Raw genomic sequence first — 12569 nt, 5'->3', positions numbered from 1 at the left:
CTCCCTAATAAAAACTTGCTGGTTTTTGTGGCTTGTGGGGCATCACGGATCCTACCAAAGTGTGATGTCTCCCCCAGACGCCCAGCTTTAAAATTTCTCTCTTTTGTACTCTGTCCCTTTATTTCTGAAGCCAGCCAACGCTTAGGAAAATAGAAAAGAACCTACGTGATTATCGGGGCAGGTCTCCCGATATCTGGTACCCACGTGGTCTTTCTTTTGATCTCATTACTTGTTGTTGGTCTGTTCAGGTTTTGGATCTCTCCATGATTCAGTTAGGGTAGGTGGTACATGTCTAGGAATTTGTCCATTTCTTCTAGGTTTTCCAATTTATTGGCATATAGTTGCTCATGGTAACCAGTAATGATCCTTTGAATTTCTGTGGTATCAATCATAATGTCTCACTTTTCATCTCTGATTCTATTTATTTGGATCTTCTCTTTTTTTCTTAGTCTAGGTAAATGTTTGTCATTTTTGTTTATCTTTTCAAAAAACCAACTTTTTGTTTCATTTATATTTTCTATTTTTTTCATTTCAATTTCATTTATTTGTGCTCTAATATGTATTATTTCTTTTCATCTACCAATTTTGAGTTTGGTTTGCTCTTCCTTTTCTAGTTCTTTAAGATGCATCATTAGGCTATTTGTTTGGAGTTTGTTTTTTTTTTCTTTTTTGATGTAGGCACATGTAGCTATAAATTTCCCTCTTAGTACTGCTTTTGCTGCATCCCATAAGTTTTGGTATGTTGTGTTTCTATTATCATATGTTTCAAGAAATTTTTCAGTTTTTCTTAATTTCTTCATTGATGCACTTTCATTCAGGAGCATTTTGTTTAATTCACCTGTGTTGTATAGTTTGCAAAATTCTTCTTGTTATTGATTTCTTGTTTTATTCTGGAAAATGCTTGATATTATTTCAGTTTTTTTGAACATTTTAAGACTTGTTTTATGACCTAACATATGGTCTGTCCTTCAGAATGATCCATGTGCTGAGGAGAAAAATGTGTATTCTGCAGCCCTTGGACAAAATGTTCTGTAAGTATCTATAAGGTCTATTTGTTCCATGGTGCAAATTAAGTCCAATGTTTCTTTGTTAATATTTTTGTCTGGAAGATCTGTCCAATGCCAAAAGTGGGGTGTTGAAGTCTCAGTTATTATTGCATTGAGGTTTCTCTCTCTTTGGCACTAATAATATTTGTTTTATCTGGGTGCTCCAGTGTTGGGTGCATATACATTTAAAACTGTCATACCATCTTGCTGAATTGACTCCTTTATCATTATATAATGACCTTCTTTGTCTCTTCTTACAGTTTTTGTCTTGAAATGTATTTTGTCTGATGTAAGTATAGCTACTCTTGCTCTTTTTTGGTTTCCACTGGCATGGAATGTCCTTTTCCATCCCTTTATTGTCAGTCTACATGTATCTTTATAGGTGAAGTGTTTTTCTTGGAGACAACAGATCATTGGGTCTTGTTTTTTTATTATTAATTCAGCCACTCTGTCTTTTGATTGGAGAGTTTAGTCCATTTACATTCAATGTTATTATTGATAAGTAAGGACTTACTGCTACTATTTTGTTATTTGCTTTCTGGTTGTTTTGTGGTCTTCTCTTTCTTCTTTCCTTCCTTCCAGCCCTTTCAATGAAGGTGATTTTCACTGGCAGTATGATTTAATTTCTTGCTTTTAATTTTTTGTCTATCTGTTGTATTTTTTAATTTAAGGTTACCATGAGGCTGGTAAATACTATCTTATAACCCATCATTTAAAACTGATGACACTTAACACTAATTGCATAAACGAAGAAATAAGCAAAAAGAAGACTGATAAAAAAGCTACACTTTGACTTTACCCCCCTGCTATTTAACTTTTTGTTGTTTCTTTATGTCTTATTGTATGTACTGTCTATGTCTTGAAAAGTTGTTGAAGTAATTACAACTACGACAAATGTAGTTTGTCATTTTGCATTTCTACTTAGGAGTAGTTTACACACCACAATTACAGAGTTTTTAAAATCTTTTATTTTAGGTTTGGGAGTACATGTGAAGGTTTGTTACATAGGTAAACACATGTCACAGGGGTTTATTGTACCTATTATTTCATCATGAAGGTATTAAGCCCAGTACCTAATAGTTATTTTTTCTGCTCCTCTCCCTCCTTCCATCCTCCCACCTCAAATAGATCTCAGTGTCTGTTGTTTCTTTCTTTGTATTCATAAGTTCTTATCATTTAGCCTCCACTTGTAAGTGATAACATGTAGTGTTTGGTTTTCTGTTCCCGTGTTAGTTTGCTAAGGATAATAACCTCCAACTCTATCCATGTTCCACAAAAGACATGATCTCAGTCTTTTTTATGGCTGCATAGTATTCCATGGTGTATATGTATTACATTTTCTTTATCCAATCTGGCATTGATGAGCATTTAGGTTGATTCCATGCCTTTGCTATTGTGAATAGTGCTGCAATGAACATTCACGTTCATGTGTCTTTATAGTAAAATGATTTATATTCCTCTGGGTATACACCGAATAATGAGATTGCTGGGCCAAATGGCAGTTCCTCTTTTAGCTCTTTGAGGAATTGCCAGACAGTGTTATAATAGTCCATGATTTTCCATGTACCCACTATTATCAGTAAGTCTATGTCCTGAAAATTTGTTGAAATTGTCATGTTTGATAGGTTCATCTTTTAGTCTTTCTATTCAAAATATGAGTAGTTTACCCACCACAATTACGGTGTCATAGTATTCTATGTTTTTGTGTGTACCTACTATTACCAGTGAGTTTTATATCTTCTGATCATTTCTTATTGCTCATTAACATCCTTTTCTTTCAGATTGAAAAACTCCCTTTAGCATTTCTTCTAGGACAGGTCTGATGTTGATGAAATCCCTCAGCTTTTGTTTGTCTGGGAAAGTCTTCATTTATCCTTCATGTTTGAAGGATATTTTTGCAGGTATACTATTCTTGGGTAAAAGTTATTTTCCTTCAGCACTTTAAATATGTCATGCCACTCTCTCCTAGTCTGTAAGGTTTCCACCGAAAAGTCTGCTGCCAGACTTTTGCCTTTTGTCTCCTCTGACTGCATATTTTCAAATAGCCTGTCTTCAGGCTCAGTAATTCTTCCTTCTGCTTGATCAGTTCTGCTATTAAGAGACTCTAATGCATTCCTCAGTATGTCACTTGCATTTTTTACTCTAGAATTTCTGCTTGATTGGTGCTTCATTGTAAGTTGTTTCTTTTCTGCTTTTAGGGTCCTTTCTTTATCTGTGATCTTTGGGAGTTTGATTATTAAATGTCTTGAGGTAGCCTTCTTTGGGTTAAATCTGCTCAGCGTTCTACAACCTTCTTGTACTTGAATATTGGTATCTTTCTCTTGGTTTGGGAAGTTCTCTGATATTACCACTTTGAATAAACTTTCTACCCCTATTTCTTTCTCTACCTCCTCTTTAAGGCCAATAACACTTAGACTTGCCCTTTTGAGGTTATTTCCTAGTAGGTGTGCCTCATTCTTTTTTATTCTTTTTTCTTTTGCGTCTTCTGACTGTGTGTTCTCCAATAGTCTGTCTTCAAGCTGACTAATTCTTCTCAAGCAATTCAGGAGAATCGCTTGAGCCCAGGAGTTCAAGACCAGCCTGGGCAACACAGCAAGATCCTGTCCCAAAAAGAAATAAAAAATAAAAAGTAGTATGAAAAGCCTTAGAAATCTGCCTGGTGTTCTATTCTATTGTGATTAAGCTGGTATTCAAACCATAAGACAAAGTTCTTCCCACTCTTTCCTCCTTTTTCCACAGGAAGGAAAGCCTCTCCCTAAGGCCACCACTACCACCAGTCCCCAGGGAGTTCTGCCACACCACCACCCATGTTCACTTAAGGCCCAAGGGCTCTTCAAGCCAGCTTTTAATGAATGTTGCTAGGCCTGGGACTCACCCTTCAGGGCAGAGGTCTCCCCTCTGGCCCAAGGCAAGTTCAAGAATGCCTAGGCCTGGACTTGGGACCCCAAAAGCCTACTTGGTGTCTACCCTACTGTGGCCAAGCTGGTACCTGAAGCCAGCACATCTGAGTCTCACCCAAGGCCCACAGCATACCACCTGTGTATTGCTGTTATTTACTCAAGGTCCAAGGGCTCTTTAGTCAGCAGGTGATGAATCCTGCCAGGACTGGGTCCTTCCCTTCAAGATAGCAATTTCTCTTCTGACCCAGGGTGTGTCTACAAATGTTGTCCGGGAACTAGAGCCTGAATTGGGGGCCTCACAACTCTACCCAGTGCCCTATTCTGCTGTAGTTGAGCTGGTATCCAAGATGCAGGACAAAGTTCTTTTTACTCTTCACTCTCCTCTCCTCAAGCAGAAGGAAGAAGTCACTTTCATTGTTCTGAGCTGCGCTGCTTCAGGTTGTGGGAGGGGTGGCACAAATACTCCCCAAGCCACCCTGTCTGCTGTCTCACTAGGTCACGCACTGCCCCAGTCCACTGGCTCTGAGACCAGCACAGCATCAGGACTTGCCTAAGAATTGCAGTCCTTATATCCTAGACTGCCTTCCAAGTTCACTTAGTATCCCAGAGCACTTTAGCCCATGGTAGCAAGCTTGCTGAGAAACTCAAGTTCCTACCACTGGAATGGGCACTTCCCCTCTGGCTAGGGCTGGTCTAAATGTTCCCTCTGTGGGCAGGTGTTGGCTGAGTTCAGCACAGTTTTGCTTTCCACTGTCACAGGCCAGCACTAAGTTCAATGCAAATTCCCCCAGTTGCTGTGGTCTCCCTTCCCCAAGTGCACAGATTCTCTCTCTGCACCACACAGCTGCTTTGTGGTGGGGAGGACTGGGGAGGGGTGGTGTCAGCAATCCATGACTGTTTTTCCTACCCTCTTTAGTGCCTCTTTCTGCAATATGAATTTTAAAGTAGGTACTGTGATCACTCACTTGATTTTTGGTTCTTATGAAGGTGCTTTTTTGTGTGCAGATAGTTGTTAAAATGTGGTGTTCCTGCAAGGGGGTGAGAGGGATGATCAGTGGAGCCTTCTATTCATCTGCCATCTTGCTCTATCCTCAGTATACATTTTAAAAGCTAAAATGCCCTGACTTTATTCCCCTTCACAAATCCCATGCCCCAGAGGAAAGTAACCACTCTTAAGGGGCTGATGTACATCCTCCCAGGTGTTTTCTTAACTCACAAAGGCATTCATATGTGGGTTCTTTCTCTTACTTTTTTTCATACTTACCTCTCTATCCTCATCTCCTGCTCTCCTCTCTCTCTGTTTCAGTGACCAAGGCCTCCCTGCTGTTTATTGCACATACCAGGCTGGCCCCTCCCTTAGGGCATATACAATTATGAGTCTTTCCCCCCATCTGCCTGGCTCCCTCACCTCTTTCATATCTTTATTCCAATGTCACTTTCTCATTGAGGCCTACCCTGCCCACTGGGTTTGAATTGCAGCTTGCCATCTAGTGCTGGCACATCCAACTTCCTCACCATGCTTTATTTATTTTCATAGTCTTTATTATTTTCTAATATATTATATTCTTTATTTAACATGATTTTGGTTTTTTTTCTGAAAACCCCAATTACATTGTAAACTCCATGATGGCAGAAATTTTCATGTTTTCAGACTATTTTGTCCACTGAGGTGTCCTAAGTGCCTGGAACAATGCCTGACATTTAGTAGGTGCTTGATAAATATCTGCTGAAAGAATTAACAAATACAGTGGTGGTTTGTTTTCATGTTTTAATTGTATTAATAATGTTTTGTTTTAAAACCTATTGATAATTTCTTTGGGGAATCCTTTCATTATTTTGAAGCTTCAAAAGTTGTGTCTTATCCTGAGAAAATAAGGATAGCCACAATCATGGCAAAAACTCACTTCACTGAGCATTTACTATGTGCCAGGCATGGTGCTAAATTCTTGTACTTGCATTACCTCATTGAATCCTCACAGCAACCCTCTGAGATGATCTATTATTATGCCCAGTCTACAGATAAGTAATTGAAACTTAGATTAAGTAATGACCCAAAGTCACATAGTTACATAGTCACAAAGCTAACAAGTGTGGGAGATGGAATTTGGATCCAGAAATAAACATAAACACCTAAATTACACTAGTGAGCAATGACTAACTTAAAAACTGTTTTATAAGAGTCCAGACAGAGAGCCAGAGAAAAGATGATAAGATGGCTACTGATTTCACAGCTGCATGGAAACAGCAGGCAGGCACCAATTTAGGCCCCACTCTGATGAGGTGGGGGATAGGGGTGGCACTCAGGGCTGTGTACACAGCCTTCTGTGTGAGAGTGACTATCTGAGTTGCATGCAGTGCCTTGAGTCAGCAGACTCAAGTTTCCCTGGGAACATACTATAAGACAAGCTACCTTGGCCACCATCCTGAGTGAAAATGACGGTGTTTTTGGAGACATTGTCATAAATTTTTATGGAAGACACAACTACCATCAGTGGGCAATGGCATTCTAGAATAAGGATGCTCATGGAGTCAGGTTTAAATCCCAAATTTGCTCTTATGAGTTGAGTGACTCTAGGCAGGTTTTTACATTCTCTGGGCTTCGTTTGTCAAGTGATGCAATAACACATACATCACAAGGTGATATTCATATCAATGGCATACGGTACATGATAAGTGCATTATCACAGCTATTGGTGCATAGTATGATAGTGGCTTTCTCATAGCTATTGACGATAATAAATTATGGTGAAATTCAACAAAAATGTTAAGAGCAATTAATCTGGTCCAGTGATGCTCAACTTTAACATGCATACAAACCACCTGAAGAGCATGTTAAAACTATTTCCTGGATCTCATATTTAGAGATTTGATTCAGTAGGTTGAGATGGGCCCATGAATTTGCATTTCTATCTAGCTTATGGGTGATGTTGATCCCTCTCATTTTATGGATAAAATCTTGAAAAATAAACACTTACCCCAAGTTGAACAGCAAGCAAGCTATTGTCAAGGCCTTGATAACAATGCAGGTTTCCTGGCTCCATGTCCAGAGCCCTTTTTGCTGTATGCCACTGCTTCCTAATTCTAATTCTGGCCTTGAGAATCTAAGTTCAGTAAACAAACTTTAAAATATTATTCTTACCTTACCAAATTCACTGTTGTAAATAAAATGAATATGAAAGGTATAGTGTAAAATTCATAATGGCTGAGTTCTCCACATCCAATCACAATGCCAAAGAAAGCATATATTAAATGTTCATATACAGATGAAAAAATTCTTAAGAACCTAGGATGAATGAAATAGAAATGACATTTTAAACAATCATCTTAAAAATATATTTTCCTTTTCACATAAAATCATATATCTTATATCTACCATGCTGTCTTAGCAGAGGCCCTTGCCTTCATCTCTGTTATAGTCAACATTTAAAAGAATTTTGTTGGCTGTAAAAGCACCCAGTTCCATATTTTTCGTTACCTTCATCACAGCAATACCCATGGGCTGCTTCTCACAGTAGAATAATAAGAGCAAAGCAGAAAAATGAGGACCTCCCCCAGCTGATGATTTATCAATTTCTCTGGGAATCAGTGGGAGCATGTCAACTGTTGGGCCTGCTACTGCTAAACCCGGAGTTGTAGTTGCTACTAGGAGGTAACTCGGTAACTTTGACTTTGCAATAGCTAACAGGATCATCTCAATGCTCTCTGCACAACCTCTCCCTCTGTGACTCACATATACTCTTCTATTTACTTTGAAAGTCTCTCCTGTCTGCTTTCCTGTCTACTGAATTCCTAAAAGTCTTGTAAGGCTAACTCTAATCTCATGTTGTCCATGAAAGCATCTTAAGCACCCTAGGTGGAGGTGGTCCTGCTCTGAATTCCTACGGTGCTGACTGTCTGCACTAACGTAGTTTTTAAGCAGAAGAAAGCATTAGAATCACCCAGATTGAATTCTAAAAATTGACAGAACCACCCCCAGAGATTCTTGCTAAGTAGACCAGAGCACGTGGGTTAGGGCAGGGGGCTGAGGCCTCAGTAGAGTACATGTTCTGTTCTGTATGGTTCCATATGGTAGCACGCCTGGGTCAGACCTAAGTGTGACTTCCACAAGCAGATCTCAAGGCCTGCCTCCTCTAGACTCTCTCTCCTAAGACTTTCCCTTTCAGCTGACTGGGTAAGTGCATCTGCCCCACAAACCATCTCCTTACAGGTGGATCTCAAAATTTATGCTCGGAAAGAAGCATAAGGAAGCCTCGTTTTAGCTGCAGACATAAACCATGTTCTTTGATACACACAGCATTACCCCAATCAAGGAAATAGTTTGGTTCTCCAAGTGATTTCTATCTCTTAATTCAATTGATTCTGAACCCCTACTGGGGAAGACTTTGAGTGGGGGACCTCAAACCCCAGTGCATAGTTTTCAAAAAATTGAGAAGTCATGGAATAACTGACTGAGTTAAATACTTTTTTTTTTTTTTTTTTTTTTTTGAGACAGAGTCTTGCTCTGTCACCCAGGCTGGAGTGCAAGTGGCACGATCTCAGCTCACTGCAAGCTCCACCTCCCAGGTTCACACCATTCTTCTGCCTCAGACTCCTGAGTAACTGGGACTACAGGCACCCGCCACCACACCCAGCTAATTTTTTGTATTTTTAGTACAGACAGGGTTTCACCATGTTAGCCAGGATGGTCTTGATCTCCTGACCTCGTGATCCACCTGCCTCGGCCTGCCAAAGTACTGAGATTACAGGCGTGAGCCACCGCACCCAGCCTGAGTTAAATACTTTTAAAAAAATGTCATGTGGGCACAGTGGCTCATGCTTGCAATCCCAGCACTTTGGGAGGCTGAGGAGGACAGATTGCTTGAGCCCAGGAGTTCAAGACCAGCCTGGGAAACAAGGTGAAACCCCATCTCTACAAAAAATATAAAAAATTAGCCAGGTATCCTGGTGCATGCCTGTAGTCCCAGCTACTTGAGAGGCTGAGGTGGGAGGATCGCTTGAGCCCTGGAGGTGGAGGCCATAGTGAGCTTTGACAGTGCCATTGCCCCTCAGCCTGGAAGGCAAAGCAAGATCCTGTCTCGAAAGAAATTTTTTTTCAAATCTCTCCACAGGACCTAAAAAATGCATTATGTGTATAGTAGAACCTGAATAAATACGTAATTATTCACACATATTGTTACTTTCTTATATAAACATGTCTGCCACTTAACAAGGAGCACCTCTGAGAAGGGACTTATTTTCGTAGCCCCAGACCTAAGATGCAACATCCAGACCACACCAGACATTAAGAAAGGATTGGTCAAATGGGTGAAAAAATAAACAATTGAGTGAATAGAAAGTAATTTATAATGATGTCAACAGACAGCACCACTGAGCTCAGGAAACGGTCTAAATTGAGCATTACACCAAGTAGATGTTCTATGAACTGGTTATTCCCAAGCTTCTGGATTTAAAAACACAGTAATGTTTCATTCACATACACACAAAACTGGAATAGTTTTAGGTGCCCATGTTTTTTTGTTGTTGTTGTTGTTGTTTGTTTGTTTTTGTTTTTTGAGACAGAGTCTCGCTATGTCACTCAGGCTGGAGTGCAGTGGTGCGAACTCGGCTCGCTGCAAGCTCCGCCTCCCGGGTTCATGCCATTCTCCTGCCTCAGCCTCCCAAGTAGCTGGGACTACAGGAGCCTGCCACCATGCCCGGCTAATTTTTTCTGTATTTTTAGTAGAGATGGGGTTTCACCATGCTAGTCAGGATGGTCTTGATCTCCTGACCTTGTGATCCGCCTGCCTCGGCCTCCCAAAGTGCTGGGATTACAGGCGTGAGCCACCGTGCCTGGCCGCCCGTGTTTTTTCATTTTGCCAAGTAGAAAAGAAAATACCATCTTCCATCATTGGAATGTCATAAAAGAAAGGACATTATAAACAACAAAAAAGTAGAACGGACATAATTTCACAGTAATGCATAGTCCTTACATTAAATAAATTAATTTTCATTGGAAAACTCAAGATTATGGCTTATTTTTCTCAGTTCGACATTTGTTTTCATCTGATGTGGGAATTTCTACATTAGACGATGATTTGGTATTCGATAATTCTGAACCAATTCTCTAATTTATCATAGTCTTTCAGAGAAAGGCTAACTTATTTCTCTGCACAGACAGGCAAATGATTTTCCCTCTATCCAGAGATGTCCATATGGCATTTATTACCAGGAGTAAAGGGTAGGTAAGAGTTTTGTTGATGTTACATCTTTCTGCTACTCTTCTTTTCCAGCTCTTCCCACATTAATATACTGTTATTTAGGTATATTATGAAGGAAACAAAGAAAAAATGTATCTTTAAATCTCCATGGTTCAAAGTAAATTTTTGTCAGGTTACATACAAAAAACACCATGGTTTCTGAGGCACTGATACTTCATTCATAACAGGAGTATCAATTAATGCTGATAATTGTTGGCACCTTAAATTCTTTTCAAATATAACTGATAGCAAAAATAAAATTTTCAAGATAAAGAAATGTTATGGAAAAAGAGTTTTACTAGTGTCCATGAAGGCGAGACCCCTTATGCACTAAACTGCTATGAGATCCATCGAAGGGCACGATAGGAAACTTACTTAGTAATTACAAGTTCGATCTTCGGTTTAAAAGTTAAAGAATCTAAATTCAGTCCTACAGCGGCTAAGGCAAGAGTGCCTGACATTCCTAAAAATTCCACTGGGGAGAAGAAAAAAAACAAATGAATCAAATGCAATGTATTAATATCTGCACACTGAGACACTTTATCTTGAATAAAGAATTGGTGGGAATCTTAAGAGAAGTAGTAGTTCTTAGAAAGTTGCTTCAAGGGATTGACCTAATCCAGTAAACCTCGGGCTGGCAAACTTTTTCTATAAAGGGCCACATAGTAAATATTTGGTGTTTGTGATGCATACAGCCTCGTTACAATGGCTCAACTCAGCTGTTGTAGTATAAAAGCAGCCATAGATAATACGTAAACGGATGTGTCCAGTAAAATTTGGTTTATAGACACTGAAGTCCAAATTTCACGTAATTTTCATATGCTACAAAATATTCTTCTTTTGTGCCATTTTAAGATGTAAAAACCATTTTTAGCTAACAGGCAGATTTGGCCCAAGAGTCGCAGTTTGCCAAGTCCTGCTGGAGACCATCACTGAGGATAGGGCTAATGGAAAATAAGTTCAACAGCCCTCAAGGTGTCCTTTAAGCATCTCAGAAATACTGCACTACATGTGCCGGGAGTTGTGAGCCAAGCTCAGTGCTTCTGATGACTCCAGTTCCTTACACCTGCTTTTCTTTTACAGCTATAGACCTCCCTAATTAAACTTGTAATTTGTTGGGCTCTAAACAAATGTGTAAATGTATTAATAGTCTGAGGCAGGAAAACCAACCTGAAGGATATTTGAATACCATAAATATTCTGCAGTCTTAGGCTGCAGAGTCTTCAAATAGCACATTAAAACCATCAGACAGAAAGGAAGACAAAGAATATGAAAGATAGGATTGGAAGAGCTTTGGGGCAAAGCAGAGCTGGTTGCTTTTGGAACATGACCTCACCTTCCTCCATTAGTGGCCATGTAACTATAAAATAGGTGTAAAATAGTTATGACTCATACAGTTGTGAAAATCAAATTAGAAAACATGAAAATGCTTGCCACACTTTTAAAGCAATGAATAAGTGATAATACTATCATGCTGTTAATTGTTTTTATTACTTTATTGCTTAGTAAATTAATATTGTTTATTAATTTAAAGAGGAGTTTACTATTCTTTTGGTTTATCTAATCCCTTAAGTTCACTTTAGACTTCTTTTTATCTACTTATTTAACTGAATTTACTTTAAATAACCAATGACAATAAAACCAGGAGTGCCACAAACTGTGATGACAGGGAAACTATCTTTCAATTTCCAATTCTTTATAATTAGTATTTTATAAAGAAGGGACAGTGGAAGTGATAAGCCCCAGTTACAGGCAATAAGGGGATGCATTGTTTGTAGACTTTTAAAACAATTATAAAGATGACAAAAACTCCTTCTACTTTTTATTATCTCCATTCTCCCCAAAATTCTAAACACTGTCACTTGATAAAATATTCCTCCTTGCTAGGATGGAGGAATCCCTCTTGGAATGCCTCTAGCCTACACTTTTATAGAACCCATGTTCTTTCATGAATTATACATCAACACTCAAAGAGGTGACTCTCCAACCTCAATCAGATGTTTTTTGGACTTAAGCCAATTGATGGTATGTTCATTAGTCAGGGAAAAGAACAAAATTAAACAACATGAAAGAAATGTAACATTAGAGAATATATAAGTGAGAATTTTATCTATATTTTCGCTTTCTGGCTATGGAACATCTCCTTATAACACTGCCTTTTTCTGACTTTGCTTTCAGGAACTTACTAAGTATGAGTAAAGGACTGCCTGAGGTTGTTTTTTAATTCCTGAAGCAGAGGAAAGTGTAATAGAGGAGGGAGGTGTATTGGTTTCCTGGGACTGCCATAATTGAATAGCACAAACTGGGGGGCTTAAACCACAGAAACGTATTGTCTCACAGTTCCGGAGATAGAAGTCTAAGATCAGCAGGGTTGGTTCCTTCTGAGG

The 12569-nt window shown here is 39.1% G+C and overlaps 1 protein-coding gene and 1 long non-coding RNA gene across 4 annotated transcripts in view; one reads left to right on the top strand and one right to left on the bottom strand.

The window, feature by feature from the left end:
- Positions 1 to 12569, top strand: part of LOC129021143 (uncharacterized) — a 121814-nt gene that overhangs the window by 73093 nt on the left and 36152 nt on the right. The window lies entirely within an intron of this gene.
- SLC9C2 (solute carrier family 9 member C2 (putative)) overlaps positions 1 to 12569 on the bottom strand; it is a 111052-nt gene that overhangs the window by 67962 nt on the left and 30521 nt on the right. Inside the window, exons 8-9 of the mRNA XM_054465775.1 lie at positions 10558 to 10657; positions 7086 to 7229 (exon numbers count right to left, since the gene is read on the bottom strand). Coding sequence (XP_054321750.1) covers positions 7086 to 7229; positions 10558 to 10657 — 244 coding nt within the window. The remainder of the gene's footprint in view (positions 1 to 7085; positions 7230 to 10557; positions 10658 to 12569) is intronic.

The sequence above is a fragment of the Pongo pygmaeus genome, chromosome 1 (genome assembly GCF_028885625.2).
Source record: "Pongo pygmaeus isolate AG05252 chromosome 1, NHGRI_mPonPyg2-v2.0_pri, whole genome shotgun sequence".
Taxonomy (NCBI): Eukaryota; Metazoa; Chordata; class Mammalia; order Primates; family Hominidae; genus Pongo; species Pongo pygmaeus.
This window is presented reverse-complemented; position numbering and strand designations above follow the sequence as displayed.